The 19,149-nt window shown below is 27.8% G+C and overlaps 1 protein-coding gene across 1 annotated transcript; it reads right to left on the bottom strand.

The window, feature by feature from the left end:
• Window positions 1-3,826: 3,826 nt before the first annotated feature.
• On the bottom strand, window positions 3,827-4,330 carry LOC140823972 (protein SMALL AUXIN UP-REGULATED RNA 51-like). Its single transcript, XM_073185578.1, has one exon. It carries the CDS (start codon window positions 4,328-4,330, stop codon window positions 3,827-3,829), a length of 504 nt encoding a protein of 167 aa, XP_073041679.1.
• Between the last annotated feature and the right edge of the window lie 14,819 nt (window positions 4,331-19,149).

Genomic DNA, 19,149 nt, shown 5'->3' with positions numbered 1-19,149 from the left:
ACCACAACAGTTAAAAAATTTAAAAATTAATACACCGCGAATTAGAATTATGTAATCCTTGCTGTTTTCTTTTTTTTTCAGGAGTAGTTATATTATATTTGGTCTCAAACTCAATATTTTCTTTTAAAATTTTGAATCTTGATATCAGATATACTGCAGATCAGTCGATATGCTTCAAGTTAATCGATTTACAACGTATTTTTTTACATTTACGTTAGACTTGAGAATTTGATTAGTGTTTTTCCCTCAATTTTCTAACGATATCTACTACACAAGAAGTCATTCGAAATGCTGACATGTTAATGAAAGAAAATCGACATTTTTAGCATTAAGTCGAGACAAGTATCAAGAGTAAATGTAATGAGAAGTAAAATAACTGTACATTTAAAAGGGAGCAGTGGTAGTTCAAAATAAGGCAATATGACTTGTTCGTGGATGGAATGAAAAAACGTTATAGATTTGGGTCAAGATTTGGCCCAACCCATTTTCATTCCTAAGGTACCCAAAAGATTTGAGAAATTGAAATCTTTTGGGCGAAGCTTAGAAGTCTTAGCTGCACACTTTCTTCAGAAGATTTTGAAAAATGACATTCTCATCGCAATCGATTTGTTAAAATAGCATTGTCCAACGAGTTGAATCATGTGTTTTAAGCAGGTGGATGTCGTTTTTTAAAATAAATGTTGTAGGAATGTTAGAAAGTTAAGTACCATTTTAAAGGAATTCGTTAGCCACAAAATCAAAATTTTTGACTCATAGCAAATGTATCTGCAGATACGTATCCACTAGCAACGTTTTTTCTCATACGAGTCTGTCGCACATGATTTTCTCAGTATGATTTACCTTATTAGTGTGGTTTGCATGCGACTGCATTAACTTGGATATTTATTCAGTACGGATCGAAAAATAAAGACTTAGATATCAATCTTCATTAAAAAAAAAATGATAATACGAGGTGGAGCTAGCCAAGATACCATTAGGGCGTGCAACTTGCAAGTGTGCCTTGATATAAAAGTTTGATTATGTTATGAACTTATGATACGAATTGATGATTCTTGAATTTTAAATGTGTTGTGTTTTAAATAATTTTAATCCATCCTGATGTTATGGTCTTTCCCATTGGAAGCATTGGAGGATCGATTGGACCTGAATTTTGAATTCGATTGTATGGACGAAGGGTCAACTAGTGGATGGCCGGGATATATAAACTTTGACGGCTTCTTCGTACAGATCCTAGATAATAATATAATATTTATTTATTTAATTTTGAGTTGATATTCTTAGGGGCGACAATGGATCGAGTCTAAATCCGATCTCGTACTAATTATGTTCCGACGGAGCGGGTTAATAACACACCAAATAGGTCCCAAGAGAGTCCTTGGTTTAATCGGACTCGTCCCTATTGATATATTTTAATTTGTGCTTTTTTTATTAAATATTATTAATATAAAATTGAAAATAAATTTAATGATTAATTAATTTTTAAACTTTTTAAAACTTTTCAAATATAAAAAAAATAATTATTAGGTCCACGAATCCAACGACCCGCCAAGTTCATGGGATAGGAAGGGACGGGTCTAAGATGAAGTGGGTTGAGTCTCGAGTTTGATCAAACTCACCCTGAACCAGCTTATTGTCATCCTTAATATTAGAGGTCACTTGTCAATTTTACCGAGAAAATGACTCATCATCATGCATAATATGTGCGAGAGGAATCGAAGAAAATTAAAACAAATGCAAACAGATGAAGCCAAAGAAGATTTGGGATATATATATATATATATATATATATATATATATATATATATATATATATATATATATATATATATATATATATATATATATACACACACACACACACTAAAAAGTGATTAACTTTTGTATCATGATATATTTTGATAAACCAAAAATACCTTTTTTCCTCAAATATCTATATTTTGAACTTTTAATTTTATCTTTATGTATATTGAACTTTTAAGGTAAAAAAAGCATACTACTCAACATAAATTTTTTTATAAAAAATATTTTTAAAGTTTTAAATTTGAATATAATCTCTCAAATTCAAAAAAATATTATTTAACATAAAATTTTAATATATATGCATGCATCGCCTGCAAAGAAATACTATTTTTGAATAAAAATTAGCATAAAATTACAGTGATACCGATATTATCAAAGTGGCTTAATAATTATACTGAATAATTAGTGGAAATCAACGGTTGCCTGTGTCATAAAATAATTATGCTGAGAGTAATTTCTATCGCACGTATAATTTTGTTAAATTGCTCCAGCCAATTAAAAAATCAACTCAACGGTCTTAAAAGTTATGAGGGTCCCAAAATCATTATGATATGTGATATTATTTTATTTAAATTTAAAATAATTTACTTATGTTCGACGTATTCGACATATTTCGTTAAGAAAAATATGAAATACGTCTCTTATTTAAAAGAATAAAAATAAAGAATATTGTGTATATTAATATGGTAAATATATTCCGAATGAAAATAAACTAAGATTCGCCAAATCTCGATTTTTTTATGATGTTTAAAGAACATATATAAATAGTGGTGTTTGTGATCCCTAAATACAAACCAAAAATTATACAACATCGTCAATTATGAGGTTTAAACTGCTTAGAAAACTCTCAAACAACTTGAAGGCATTCGAATGAAGTGTTCAAGGTGTTCTTCATATTTAATGGTTGGACGTAGCATTCTTTTTCGCATTCAGAATCATGTTATTATGTTTGAACATGAATACATTTATAAACATATAAACAAAAGCAAAAGGCAGTGTTAATAACTAAGGCCCTCTAATCGTGGCATGTAAATCGAGCAATTTGATGTTGTGCTAGCGTGTGTAGTGTAATATCAATATTTTGTTATGAAAAATTATTAAAATTATAAAACATTAAATGATACTTTGTTAAAATTTGAAATTTTATAAGATAAACAAAAATAAATTTTGAGACAAAAAACAACAATAATTATTAGAAATTAAATGGGCGATGCCTCTGCTTTAGGATAATGACATTTATCGACGATGGCGTACAAAGATTCAAACACAATTGTGAACCTTAAATTCAACGTATGTATATATGTGTTTTTCAAGAAAATAAAATTTTGATACGAAACGTAACCTCGACTAGTATGTGTTGACAATATATAATCAATGATTTCTTCGATCTGTTTCAAAATATAAATATTATTTATTTTCTGAGAATTGACAATATTTTTATTTATAGCGAATGATTATTTTTCATGCAACCTTAATTAACATTTATCATGAATTTCTTCAACTGACGAGTGTCTTTTTTCCTAAAAAATAGAAAATTCCATTTATCAGTTTACGAAACTTGCAAACATCCAGTGTAATCAGATTTAGCATAAATATTATATGTTTAAGTTAATAATTTTCTCATTTACATGTCCCCAGGGAAAATAAATGGTAACAAAAATCCAAATTTTAAGAAAAAAGTAAATAAGATTTTCATAAATCATGAATTATAACACAAGAAAATGCAGGAAATAACGAAACAGTCAATGACATCGTAGGACGGAATGATGGTAGATTAATAAATTAAACCTAATAAAAGTATATAGAATAATGGCGTATGAAAATTTAAATTTCAATCACCAACTTAAAAAAAATGGGATATATTTCCAAAATTAAAATTTTTAAAAAAAAACAAGCAAATAAAAAAGGGTGAATTCCAAGGAAAAAATATGGTTAATCTAATTAAGACCCTAAAAACTAATTAGCAGACTATCTAAAAACTATTTGTCATCATTAATATCATAATTTGCATTGGGACACCGTATATTCAAACCCTAGTCTTCTGCAGCAATGGAGTGAATTCATGGCAGGAACCCGACGCGGAAGATTCTTTACAACGCGGCCTGTCTAAAGATTCGAACCCCGCTTCAGAAACCATTTTCAAGAAGTCGTCCAGCTCAAAACTGCAGAACTTCTTTTCGTCCTCCTCAAGATAACGCAAGATTTCTTCAAAAAAACTCGGTTCGCAGGGCAGAACCAAACCACCGTTAGTCTGGAACCCGAACTCCTCTTCCGCCTGGTGGAGGAGGGCCCCGAAAACGGGCAGGTTCAGGTAGTGGGTGGGTATCACGAACCTCAGACGCTCCTGGCCGACGTAGACAGCGACGGAACCGGAGGGAGTTTGGCAGTTCGAGGCGTTGGGGTCGTCGGAATCCGAGAAGACGTAACGCGATGTGAGGCGCATGAGGCTCTTGGCTTTCCAGCGGCAGACGACTTGCCTCAGCCGCACGATTTTGGCGATCATGTTGACTTTCTTGATGGCGGATGCCATTGTTGAAGTATCCTTTTTGGAGAGAAGCACGCTTGGTACGCAGAGATTTTTAAGGGTACAAAGCAGAGAGATTTGAAAAGTAGCGAAGGGTTACTTATAGTTGTTGCAGAATTCGAGTCTCTCCCGGATTACCATATAATATCAGCCACACCTTTGACACAGGAATCTAAATAGATTTTATATTTACAGAATTTGCGAAATATATTGAACTGATAAATTAAAAGATATATAATTCGTGATTAGTTCATACAGATAAGTAGATAAATCTAAGCATTTTGCATCAAAAAAATACTAAAATTTTAAAATTTAGAGGATTTCTCTTTTCTTTAAGATTGTGAATATGACGACCTCTTTCGAAAAAAAAAAAGAAAAGAAAAGATTGTGAATTATATGACCAAAGTTATTAAAATTTGTCTATTTAATCTTCTCGAACTATTCTATTTATTGTACGATTGATTGACATTCACCTCCTTTGTATTTATGTATTTGTCTCTTACTTCATTCGTTAGATTGACCAAATTTTATCGTCATAACTAACAAAAAACTATCATCTCAACCTTATCTTATAGTTTTACAGATAATATCACTTGTTATCATAAAGTTGTTATGAAAAACAATAAATTTGTGTAGAAAATCTTATGAAAAGCTATACGTATATATCATTTCTTTCGATTAAAATACAATCTTTAAATTATAAATCAAAATTACGTAACACCGATTTGTTAATTGTTTATTATGACTGTGTTCGGTTTTCCATGCAATCATATTGTTCGATCATAAAACTTGTTGTGTTGTCTAATTCGATAATGTGTAAAAGTAATCATTAATATTTATATTGTGATAGGCTCGTTCAGCTTGCATTATATACATTGTTTGATGTGTGTTTGATGTGCATGATTAATATTGTGATACTCTTTTAGCTATATGCATTATTATCTTCTTGTTATTGGTTATATATATAATCATGGTGTTTGTTTAATTTAAATATTTCCTTAATATCTTAAAGTTTAAAATAATTATAAATTAAGTAATATTTAAATATAAATTTTAATTTGACTAATATTATAACTAATTTAATTATTATTATTATATTATTATTTTTAATAGTGATATTATGATTGTTATTAACGTTATTTAATATTCAAAATTGTATTACTGTTTTAATTATCACAATAAATGCGTATTTATATAAATTTTACTTATTTTTCTATAATATTAATTGATTTTTTAGTTGTTTCGGAAATTGAAATTAGTGAAAAATTAATAATTAATATAGTTATAATTTTTAAAATATTAGAAATTTTATTTATTTATTTAATCATTTTAAGAATATATTACTAATTAATATATGATGAGGGTATTTTAGTAATCATAGTATTAATCAAACAATTTAAAATCATGTAAAAAATCATATAATTTATCACAATGTGTTATTTATACTTACCTTTTATTTTAAAATCACTCTTATTATATATCAATTATTTATCATATCACACGAACGAAACGATTCCTAAATATATTAGCATCCGTGTAGGATAATTTGTTTAATTTTAGAAACTCATATTAGTTTCTAATTATTTAGCTTTATTTATATATACTGGATAATTTATATTATTATTTTAATATCAATCATTGTGATTGATATTAGTTTATGTTGGAAGTATGAATGGTGACGAAACGAATGGACCGAGCGAGGACTTACATGAAGCTGAAGCTGAGTTCGGTATGCTGAGATTGTTTATGTTGTAGTTAACTACATATCTTTATGTGCATGGCATAGGCTTCCAGAGTTTCGACTGGGAAATGATTTTGTGGAGAAGTATTTACATCATGATGATTCGGTAACAATTATTGACAAAACGCACAGCCATGCAGTGCGGGCATATATCCCGTTTATGAAAACTTTCGAGTCAAGGTGTGGAATGCATATAATCTTAAGTGTAATAAAAGTTGTCTTGTAGTTAAAAAATTTTCATATGTTTTTGCCCTTCAGGCCTTCAAAGCATTATTATTATCTGCTGCTCCTTCAGATAAAAGAAACATGATCCTTAAAAGTTAAAAGAGTTGATATTATCTACCATTAACATGCGTCGTTTCTCAGTGCCATTACAGCTATATATATCAGTTGTAGACTTGGTGGTAGAATGGGTACAAGAATTAATGCACCACAGCAAGTTATATCAAACTCCTGTGATTCCGGTGGAACTGTGTGTGTCATCGGGAAGAACCTCACGAGAAGAAGTGAACAAATTCTTAAGGTAACTTCTCGACTTTTCGTCTTATAATGTGTAAATTTCCCGCAAGAACTCCTGTTTCATTGAAGGGTATGCAGATTCATCAGAGATACAGAGCTGCCACCGGCTTTTTGCCATTTTTGTTCGAGGGTTATTCACCAGGTGCTGGCTAGTTCGGCTACATTGGAATAGGACTCTTACTACAAATTAAGTGCAAGGATTCTTTAATGATCTGCATTTTAAGTTACTAAACTATTGAATGATTTTCAAAATACAAAACAATATTGAATGTGGGTTGACATTTTATTCCGATCTTCATATAAAGGTGGACTTATATTCAAACAATTAAACACGTTCAAATTAAAATAAATAAATAGACTTGCTGTCTGGTGTGCATGCACGCGCCATACACCAAAAAAGTTGTGCTTTGCATGCGCAACGGGAGGACGTGATGTGGGTCGACAGGTTATAGACCACCCACATGGCCTCCTCTCATTCCCTTTTTAATATCATTTTTTAAAAAGAATTTTAAAAAATTAAATGTTACCAACAGCTAATTTTTAAAAAATTAAATTACATCTATTTTAGTAAATCTGAATTTATATTAAAAAAAAAACCATAAAATACCGAAGACTGGTTAACGGTTTTTTTAAAATAAAATTAAAAAATAATAATCTATAAATACTAATTAATTTTTACAGATTATTTCATTTATCTATAATATATATAATGTAATTTTCTTTTCAATTAATATATTTTTCTCGTAATAATCATTTAAAGATTTTAAATAAACTTATAAATTTATTTATTAAATATAAAATAAGAATAAAGAAGAATGTGTGAAACTGATATCTACAAACAATGAGTGTTAATGTCAAAATGAATTTAGTGAAAGAGACGTGGCAAAATATAAAATGAGCAAAACCTTGTGTGAGACGGTCTCACGGGTCATATTTTGTGAGACGGATATCTTATTTGAGTCATCCATGAAAAAATATTACTTTTTATGTTAAGAGTATTACTTTTTATTATAAATATCAGTAGGGCTGACCCGTCTCACAAATAAAGATTCGTGGGACCGTCTCACAAGATACATACTCTATAAAATGTATGTGGACCCATGCTTTTGAAGAAGATGTTTGATATTTTTTATATTTCAAAGTTCTAGTATGACTTCACTTCGCTTGGTGTTTTTTCAATGATTTTGCATCTTCGTTTATTATAATGGGCTCCACTATTTTATATTCAATCGAAATGTTGACTTTTAAGCCCAGAAATAAGTCCAGCCCAAGTTTTCTAATCGTAAAGATCACTAAGGTTACAAACTAAAAATACTTGAAACCAAGAAAAGAATTTCTCGCTTGCAGTTTCGGTTTTTAAATAGTTGAAAACGACGTCTCTCGTGTGGACCTAAATAAAGACGATTCTACCTTTATCTCAGTATAATTTAAAACGCGATTTTTAGTCAGTACTTTAATATATCTTCTTTATTAGAAAATATAATAAAATTGAAAAATAAATTCGATAATTCGTGGGTCGACTTATCAATTAAGTTTAGACGAAATTTGTTATAATTAAATCTCGAAGTCGATCAAATTATAAGTGTTTATAGTAGTCTTTTTAACTTCTTCCTCGAGATTCCGTAAGTTTAGTTTCTTTGCAAAAAGCCAAATTTAGAAGGGAAAAAAATATCATTTTAGATAGAGGACGACGACCCTGATAGCCCACATGACAAATACTTTTCAGATGGAAAAAAAAGTGAGACCCCAATAGATTATTGAGAAATTTGATCCAAATTCCTAATTGGTCTTTATATATAATGATATTGATATTCATTTATATCTTCATAATCTTTAATACATAATTTTATTAAAGATGACTATTAATAAGTTGTGACATTCCACATGATCAATTCGATAGCATTAAATTAACTTTGGTCCACCAATGTCATCATCTCTTAGCATAAAGGAATACGGATTTATTTATTTTATTTTAATAATAATAGCGATATGATATTTTAATTTTTGTTTTGATTCATCTCTCCAAATAATGGAACAAAATATAGTATGTGACGTTCACATGTTCAAACTGTTAATTATTGACGGTCGAGTTAACATTGAAGACTATTTTGAGCCAATATAAAAAACTTTAGGTAGTAAATCGGGACACGGATTGATGCGATCCGGTGAATTGGGTGAGTAAGGTCAGAGCAATCCACCGGATCTGATAAGAGTTGGATTGAAGGAAAATGAGCAAGGAGTATGGCTTCAAACGTAACATGCGAAAAAGGAAATGAACTCGTGAATGGGCGTCAGAGGGGGTGTCCGATGTGATCACTCCGATGCTTAAGTCGGCAGGTGAAATATGATGAAGAAAAGCTGTATATGTGAGTGGATATACGTGGATGTTCAAAAATTCAGAATCAGAATATGTCCACAAATGAAATACAAATCTGCTATTTATAGGAGGAAATCATATGATTACTTTGCTTTTAGTGTCCACCTGTTAATTAGGGTAAGGTGAATGTAATACCTTACTTCTGATAACTTCTTTGACATGATCCATGTGGTTCTGACAGTAATGATTGTCAAACATAAAGTAGCTATACACTTTATCATATAGTGTAATGATAGTATTGTCCTTTTCAACGGATAATTAAAATCAAAGTCGTGATCAGATACAAGGTGATAGTAAAATGAAAGGTACCCTACTAGGGGAAGGGTTTGTCTCACAATTATTGGGTTGAGTTATCTCTATTTAGCTGGCTTGTGGGGATACCATCAAGGAAAAAACACATTGAGGTGGCAAATGTTTTTGCATTTAATGACAATGTCAATCCAAAATCGGCCCTTTTTTTCATTTATGATATAATTTTCGTGTGATTTTATATTTGTGTGGCTTTGTTTCTCTTGGATTTTGGGCATGTCAGGTAGCTTGGATCGATGTGTGTATTCACTGGAAACCCCACTTTTGTTATGTTGATTGATCTGGAGACTGGGGGAACTCATTCGGGTTCCTTCAAGTACGTGTTACAAAATTTACACATAAAATATTGATTTTATTATTATTATTTTCGAATTATCTCCTACAGAATTTGTTCTGTAAATGAATTCTTTAAAATAAATTGTGTGACATTATTTCAAATGTTAGCTATCGATTTATTTTACGATGACCTAAGTTATTATATGCTGAAAGATTTTCTCATAATCTACAAACACCTTATCTCCGTTATTTGGTTCGTGAAACTGTTGTTTAAGTACTTGAAATTTTTCTGAGGTATTATAGTTTAGGGTAAGCTTGAACTTGATGTAATAAATTATCACAAAAATGATATTGTCTTAACTTCGTGAAAAAACAACTTTTTTATACTACGTATGGACCAAATCAATATGTCTCACGAAAACGTACTCATAAATTATATATTATTAAAATATGTGATATTATATATATACACACACATGAGATAAAAAAAAATGTTATTACATTGTACTTTTTAATGAAGTCATGTCCTAAAATGAAGTGGATGAACTGGACTTTTGGTGTGTAAAAAGTTGGCTTTAGGTGGTTAAGAAAAAACTTACATAAATATTATATAAATAATACATTTGGGATGAACTACAACTGATAATTGGTCTAAAATAGATACATCCTTGCTTCAAATATAATCAATATGATATATGTATATTCCACCCAGGAGAAAAAAAAAGAATCAGTGTTTGTAGAATATAAATATATATTATAATTAAGATGTATGAATCTTGCGTGTCCAATAGCGAATGGGTGGTGAGAATTAGGCATTTTCCATCTTCAATAATATTATAGTGCAGAGGATAAATTCAAAGTCGTATATATCTTTGGGTTGCACTTAATTGATTTCTCCATTATTTCAAAAGATTTTGCTCAGCAAAAGTGGCTTTAACTTTAATTTCTGCTTTGGTATTAATATCTGGATGGGCCATCCGAAGATTGTGATGTCGGCCAATACATTTGGATTTACGTAAAACATCACTTTTTTAACCAAAATATAATAAACATAATTGATAACTAGCTAACAAGGCAACTATTTGAAAAGCGATCTTTTTGATCCATCAAAAACTTTTATTTTTTTTAATTTAATTGAATTGTGACTTCTTGAAACTTTGATAAACATATATTTTTTATTATTTTATAAACATTTAAGTTTGAAAAAATGGTTTTTTTTTTTAATTTTCTTATATCATTTTTCTTTGTTCGATCGGTTCAATCTTTTTAATTTTTTTTTTTTTTTGAAATCGGCTTATTTCTTATATCACTAAAAAATTATTTAGAATTTAACATTTTACTAAAAGTTCAAATTTCATTTTTGGTTATAAACCAATTAATCACATATTTGTTCAAAAAATAAAATTTTAACTTTTAAATACAATTTAGAGTTATAAGAAAGAAGCCAAGTTCCAACAAAATATAAAAATTTAAACATGACTGAACCTATCGAACAAGGAAAATGACAAAAGAAAAATTGACAAAATAATAAAGGAGAAAATGTTTTTTAAAAATAAAAATAAAAATAAAAAATGAGAATATAAAAACAATAAAATAGAATGTTTGATTGTGCTATGAGACCCGTAGCAGAGGATCCTTTCCCATACAATATCATTTACATGCGAGTGCTTACCTTTTTGGTATGAAATATATATATGCGTACCATCTGATAGGGTATAATTTAAAATCTAAAATTCATTCTTAAATAGTTTTTGTTATCTAGTAGATATCTTGTGATATTCGTGAGATATGTTAATCTGACTTATATTTATAATAATAAGTAATATTTTTAATAAAAAAAATTAATGTTTTTCATAAGTGATCATAATTTTAATTTATCTGTATTAATCAACTGAATTTAGGACTTCAATAAATTATCTTAAAACTAAAAATTATACTTTCATGTCAGATGGCAACTTCTACGAAAATGAGTTAGTGATTCTTCGCCAAATTTGGTCAACGATACAGCACCAGTACGCGTGGCGGTTAACCATAGGCTCTCAAGAATCATCAGGAGACACCATGTCCCCCACCTTGGCAGAGACAAAATCAATGAGCTGACCCCACATAATGCATGCATTTTACCATTTTCTGAATATCTTATGGTCGAAATATTTATATTTTTTAATTATTAACATATATCTCAATTTTCATAAAAATATAGACGATTCCGTATCATTACTACCTCTATAATCCTTTTATCTTTTGGTTGTTTGTAAGCCTTGCAACAATCAAGAAAACATTGGAGCATAGTGTTTTGTTGCTATACAATATTGTAAATAAATATAGACTTCAAGTTTGGTCCCTAAAGTTCTCTATTTGATGTGGTCATTGGTTTTGATTAATGTCGTTTTTATTTGGTACGGAAAATTTAAAAATGATGCCGTGACATATATACTATTTGGTATATTTTATAATTATTATAATATATGCATGTCAAATGGAATATAACTTCAAGTAGGAAAATGAGAAAAAAGAAAAAGAAAGTGAAACCGTTGAATATAAGTAAAAGAAGAATATGGATGGCGCTTACTTGTTGCGATCCACGGGAAACTAAAACGAAACGATCAACTATAGTTCATGTTTGGTGTAATCGAGCCGAATTTAAATATCAATATTCAACTCGAGTTTGACTCGAAAAAGATAGGTGTTGGAGCTCGATTGAGCAGGAGTTTAATTTTGAAACATTGGATGTTTTTAATGACCAAATGCTAAGATTGATGTGTAGTTTATAATAAAATAAGGGTAAATGATAGTTTAATCAACTTATATCTAAGAATAAAAACTATACGATGGGTTGGATTTTTGTAGCGTTGCTTGATTAATTCATCATAAGCTAATCGCGAACATGCATATAGGTAATCATTCATCAATGACAGAATCCATCGACCAAACATGCACCGTCGGAAGATTTTGAGCCACAACTTTTTTTTATTATTAATATTACTATGTATATATTATAATTAAGTACAATAATTTTTTTAAAATTTTTATTTGTTTTTTATTCAGATGCACATGGTGGCAATTAAGAACCCTTCGTGTATATTTGGTATATTTGGCTATGAGCAATATAAATATTTTTTGGGACTCTAAATTAAAGGTCTGGCGAAATATATGGAAAGACTGTATTTTTCAAAATACTCAAGTAATAAAATTTGCATTTCCAGACTAAAGATATTAATGAATAGATTAATAATAACTCTATATATAATCTTATGTTTTTAAAAGTTTATTTTTAAATAACTATATTTTCTTTGTTTTGTAGTTATTTATTCAATAGGTCAAAAACACTATAAATATCAAAAAATAGATGTTGTAGATGGCGCGTGATAACATAAACTTGTGTGTTGCTACAAAGAAATCAAGGAGTTGAGTCTCATTGTGTTGTTGTATTGCCGTGAAGTCTGTAATATAACACCTAACCAAAGTTTTGCTAGAGTGTTACTCATTAAACTGAATTCCAGTTCACATAGTTTGCGTCCATTGTTATTCGATTATTTTTGTTTTTAGAAATTTAGGCTGCACGCACTTTACACAATCATTGTGTTTAGAAATATATATTCCGATGAATATTTTGTCATGAGATACTACACAAGTATGAACATTTGTGCATAATTAGTCGTGTCTTAGTTTATTTACATAAATATTTCATTCTATGTTAGGTTAGATATTACAATATTATATCTGAAACACACCATTCTTGCATTATTTTATATATGTGTGTGTTACTTATTGACTTAAATATTTAATTCCCAATGGGATTTGCAGTTTAAAAATAATAATTTATAGGGCTTCGAATTCAACGTCTGCATGTGACATTGCTGCGTACGATTTAATTATTGTGGGTCATCTTGCATGCTCGCATTTAGCTCCTTTATTTCTCCTATATAATATCAAGTATTTATTTGAACATGAAGTCCTTCAGTAAATACTCACAATTTGTATTTATTTAAATTTTACAAATGTAAGGAATATATATATATATATATATATATATATATATATATATATATATATATATATATATATATCTCATCTTGCATGCTCGCATTTAGCTCCTTTATTTCTCCTATATAATATCAAGTATTTATTTGAACATGAAGTCCTTCAGTAAATACTCACAATTTGTATTTATTTAAATTTTACAAATGTAAGGAATATATATATATATATATATATATATATATATATATATATATATATATATATATATATATATATATATATATATATATATCAAAATATAACGACTATCGATTTTAAAATAATAACACTACGGATTATAAAATTTGTAGTGTTATTATTTTAAAATGGATAGTCGTTATATTTTGAAAAATAAATTGTCAACAACTGTGAGCAGCTGAGCGAATTTATAAATATATAAATAAAATTCGCAGTGTTATTATTTTAAAATGGATAGTCGTTATATTTTGAAAAATAAATTGTCAACAACTGTGAGCAGCTGAGCGAATTTATATATATATATACTATATGCTTATTTAAGTCTATTTTTTAAAAGGGAAAAAAAAACATTGCTAACTCGAGGTTCCACGAATTCATTTAATAACTGTATAAAGATAAATATAAATTTAGTATGTATAAAATATAACTGAAATAAATTCCACGAATACAAAATCTGAAAATGGAACTGTTTATGATCAAAACAGTTATCAAATAATAATGTGGAATTTAATGAAATAAAAATAATATACATAAAAAAATTTGAGCCGTCAAGACACCAGTTGGATTGGAATTTGGACTCATCCCAATTCCCAATCTATAAATCCAATCTCCAAGAAAATAATAAAATGAAATAATTAATATTTTACTTTTGATGATCAGCTCTCCTCTTTACTTTATACTTAGCTACTTTACCTACGTGCTGCGTGTGTCTATAATATTTTTATAATTATCGAGAGATTAAAGTGAAATTTGATAAATTATCAAAAAACTAAAATGTAATTTGAATTGTTAAAATTAAAAAAATAAAAATTAAAAAGTGTCTGTTGAAATTAAAAATAAAAATAAAAACAAAAAAAATGTAATATTAGTATAACATAAAGAAAAAATTAGAAGAGCAAAAAACAGATTAAGATACTATTTTTTTCTCTATTATAGAGATTCTTAATATTAGTAATAGATTGTGTACTAAGTATATCGACACACATGTGAGATATTTATATTCAATTAATGAAAATATCATAATTATGAAAATTAATAAATTAAAAATTATAGTATAATTTTAAATTAATATATTCAAATAAGGGTAATATATGAAAAAAATTACTGATATAAAAAAAGACAAAAAAAAATTGACACTATTTATTGTTTCTGTTTATTATAATAGTAATAGATACATACTAATCATATTTAAAACGACGTTTTTGTCTTAAAAACAAAAGAATGTTTTCTTTCTCGTGATTTTAAAATTTTAACTATAAGTATCTGGTCGGTAAAACTAATTTAACATAAATACACAAAATAATAGAAATATATTTAGATATATCATAGATAATATTTATTTAATTGAGAGAACAAGATAAATTTTATGAATATATTGAGACACTTAGGTTTCGTTTGAATAAGTATTTAAAAACTTTTTGTAGTATTTTATGAAGGAAAAAAATTAAAATATATGTTCGAACATATTTTCGTAACATATTTTTTGAAAATATATTTTAAAAAAATTATTTAAGTATAGCTTTTAAAAAACCAACTAGACGTGTTTTGATGTTTTTAGAATTGAAAGTAATAACGAAATTCAAAATATATTATTATAATAACGAAATTTATTTTTCAAATTATTTTATAAAAAATTTATAAATTTTATTTTATGAAAACATTTTATAAATATTGATCGAAATTAGCCTTAAGTTTATCACTGATGCGTTTATGATTTATTATTATATGTTTCTCAATAATGTATTATTATTATTATTATTATTATTATATTATACTATATTATATTATATTATATTATATATATGGGTGGGTTTCAACATGTAAATCGGCCGCTGGTCAGCGCCTCGATCGGCGGGCCTAGCACGCAAACCAAAAATGTCCGCGGCGCCGACCAACCATTTCTGCAGGAATAACGGCGGGCGGCGACCACGATATTAGCATCCGTGTATGAAAATTTGTTTTGACTTTATAAATTCATATTAGTTACTAAATATTTAGCTATATATCTCTATTGTTGAAATTATTTTTTTAAACATTAGAATTTTTGATATTTTTAAATTCATGATTTTTTCATATTCATAAACTATCAAACTTTTCAAAATAGAGATAATGACAATAATGAATTTTAAAATATAGATAAAAGTATGATTGGAGATTTTAAAAACTATTTTAGAATTTGAGCCGTGAACGATTACGTATAATTGTAAGTTTAAATAAAGTTTCATCCATTCAACTATAAAAACTATTTTAGAAATTTTTTATCAATAAAGTTATATAATAAAAGTATAATTGTAAGTTTAAATAAAGTTTCATCCATTCAACTATAAATTAGTTAAAATACGAGTTAAATTTATTTAAATAATGAGATAAGATATATGTTTATCTATTGCATAATTAATTTATATTATTTAAATATCTATATCTGTCACTATATTATAAAAGGTTTAGTTATTTCGATCTCTTGGTATATGACACCAATTTACTAATTTCACAAATCTTGTACCAATCTGTAATCAATACTTGATAATCAACTTAATATTCACAACTTCAAAGCAATTAATGCGATCCAAAAATTCATCCGCTTATCGGAAGGATACATAAAATAACATACATATTCACATTAAGCTAAATGTTGTTATATAGGGTATAATATGCCAAAAATATAGTTTTTTTGGTCATTTTTTCCAATGGTGTCTGTTTAGATGGAAAATGTCAATAAGGGAAAGTGTAGATTTAGTCCAATATGTTTAATTTTTTTTTTTTTCTGTTTTAGTTATATATATCTTTTATCAACTTTCAGTGTTATTCATATATATTTTAATTTTTAGTAAAAAAATCCTCAGGAAGGAAAGATTCGAACTTCCAATAGCTAGACCAAAACTCATTGCCTTACCACTTGGCCACTATAACAATTATTCCAATAATTACGTATCCAATTTGAGCCATGAACGATTACGTTTCATGTTTGTTTGAACGCTCCCAACATGCCTATGATGTAGCATCAGGCGGACTGTTAGCTAGTGTGTATCATCTTACCATAATAGAATACAGAAGGTGCAAATGGAAGCCGATGAGTTTAGGATGAACAGATACTATGATATAGAGCGAGTTTGATATTTTTTTCTCATGAATGCTGACTTGACACCGCATATAGCAATGATATGTCGTCAACATTACGGAAAAAAGTATTAAAATTATAAAAAATAAAAATAAAATAAAAAATATCCTATTAAAACTGAAACAAATATTACAAAAAGACAGTTATCAAACTGTCATTGATGTTTTCCCTTCCATTTACGCTGTAAAGCAACCATTTCGACCAAAATACAACACCAGATGTCTGAAGATAAAACTACTACCAATTCTATGTAATCGTAAATGTTTTTAAAACCAAGTAATTGAGAAAATAAAAAGACACAAAATCGTTGTATAATATATACATACATATATATATATATGTGTGTGTGAGTATATTACTTGTAGAGGTCAATGCATTTAATTATGATTCATGAGCTAGTCATATTATATTCAAAAGATATTTTTCGTCCATTATAGTCATGATTTGCAAGTAATTATGTTTCCAAGCATGTTTAAACATCATGAGTATCCTCATTATTTGTTTTTGTTTTGCTCATTTCTTGGAATATAATTGCTATTTCAATAACACATATAAAAAAAAAAAACAAAAATTGTAAGACGGTCTCACGAATCAATTTATGAAACAGATATCTTGTTCGAGTCACTCACGAAAAATATATTACTTTGTATGTCAAAATATTACTTATTATTATAAATATGAACATGATTGACATGTCTCATAGATAAAGATTCGTGTGACCATCTCACGAAAGACTTAAAAACAATGATCACATGCCGTGCCTAGATATCCAATATACTTTTGGTTAAAATGATTACATTAAAATACTAGAACAATAATCTAATTCTAAATATTTGCAAAATTTATGCATAAATAAATTTTGTAAAATAACAACTCTAGTTTTTGTCATCTAATATTATATATGTTTAAAACCAAACGGTTCATTGCAAGAAGATACATTTGAACAAGCCACGAAGAAATCTTTTGTAGTACTTTCGTGTAACTATCTGTAACCCGCTGACTGAAATTTATCATATCACATATATTAATCATAAAAAGTTAAAAAAAAATTACAACTAATTAATTAATAATAATATTACAGAGAATGACGCAAAATATTTTTTATATCGTCATTGTTTTTTAATCTTTACTGCTAAAACATACTTATTTTAATTGTAACTCTTCAACTATATCTGTTTCTTTCTTCAAACAGCTTATAACACTTTCACCATTATTACAGTACTTATGAATGTAATGGAAAATTCTGACGATCGTGCTTAATTACTCGATAATTAAATTTATTTTTGTCTGAATCATAGACAAGTGCTTAATTGTCTCACCATCGAAAAAGTTTAAAAATAATATTAATTCTTTCATCGTCTCGATTCTATAGACATGTCGAGACCGCAACCTTTTATCACGACTTCTGCTCGTTGCAAAACTTAATCAACTACTGTATGTCACACATATTAGGAAAAATCACAAGAATAGAAAAAAGCACATTTCTTAAGAATGCGTTCAAAACTATATATATATATATATATATATATATATATATATATATATATATATATATATATATATATATATATATATATATATATTAATATTACATGATCTTGGTGGAAGAACATACATGCCCATTTATGCGACTTAGAAAGAAACCAGTCACATTTATTGAAATAAAAAAGGACCACATCCAGAATTTTAATTCAGATATATATTGCAAAAGTTTGTTTTTTTTTTTGTTTTTTTATTATAAAAAAAGTAGAAATTAATTAATGTGCATGTGCTCATGCTAACAAGCCATATGATTTTCGTATACGTTTTAAACACATAATGGATGTATCTATTTCGATACCTTGTATCTATCTATACCTTTAATAAAAGAAGAGTTTCCCATAAGTACTTCCATTCCATTGATTTAAAAAATACTCTTCACACATTTAATTTTACACAAAATTTTATGAAACAGTCTCAAGAATCAATTTTGTGAGATATATATCTTATCTGTATCATCATAAAAAAAGATATTTATTATGGTAAATATGAGTAGAATTGATCCGTACTAATTATAAAAATCCGTAAAAATATCTCACAAAAGACCTAAATATAAAAATAGCTAGTTATTAAACAAAATTAGCGACTTCACTAACCGTAAGCACACAATTGCATACTCAATAGCTCGTTATGTATCATCTTTAGTATATAATAACCAGATCATCGAGCGTTGTGTGTTTCATAAAAAAAATTAAAGAATAAATTAATTTTTGTTTTATTTTAAA

The sequence above is a fragment of the Primulina eburnea genome, chromosome 2 (assembly GCF_022965805.1).
Source record: "Primulina eburnea isolate SZY01 chromosome 2, ASM2296580v1, whole genome shotgun sequence".
Taxonomy (NCBI): Eukaryota; Viridiplantae; Streptophyta; class Magnoliopsida; order Lamiales; family Gesneriaceae; genus Primulina; species Primulina eburnea.
Note: the sequence above shows the minus strand (reverse complement) of the source record. Positions and strands in the feature narration are given on the sequence as shown.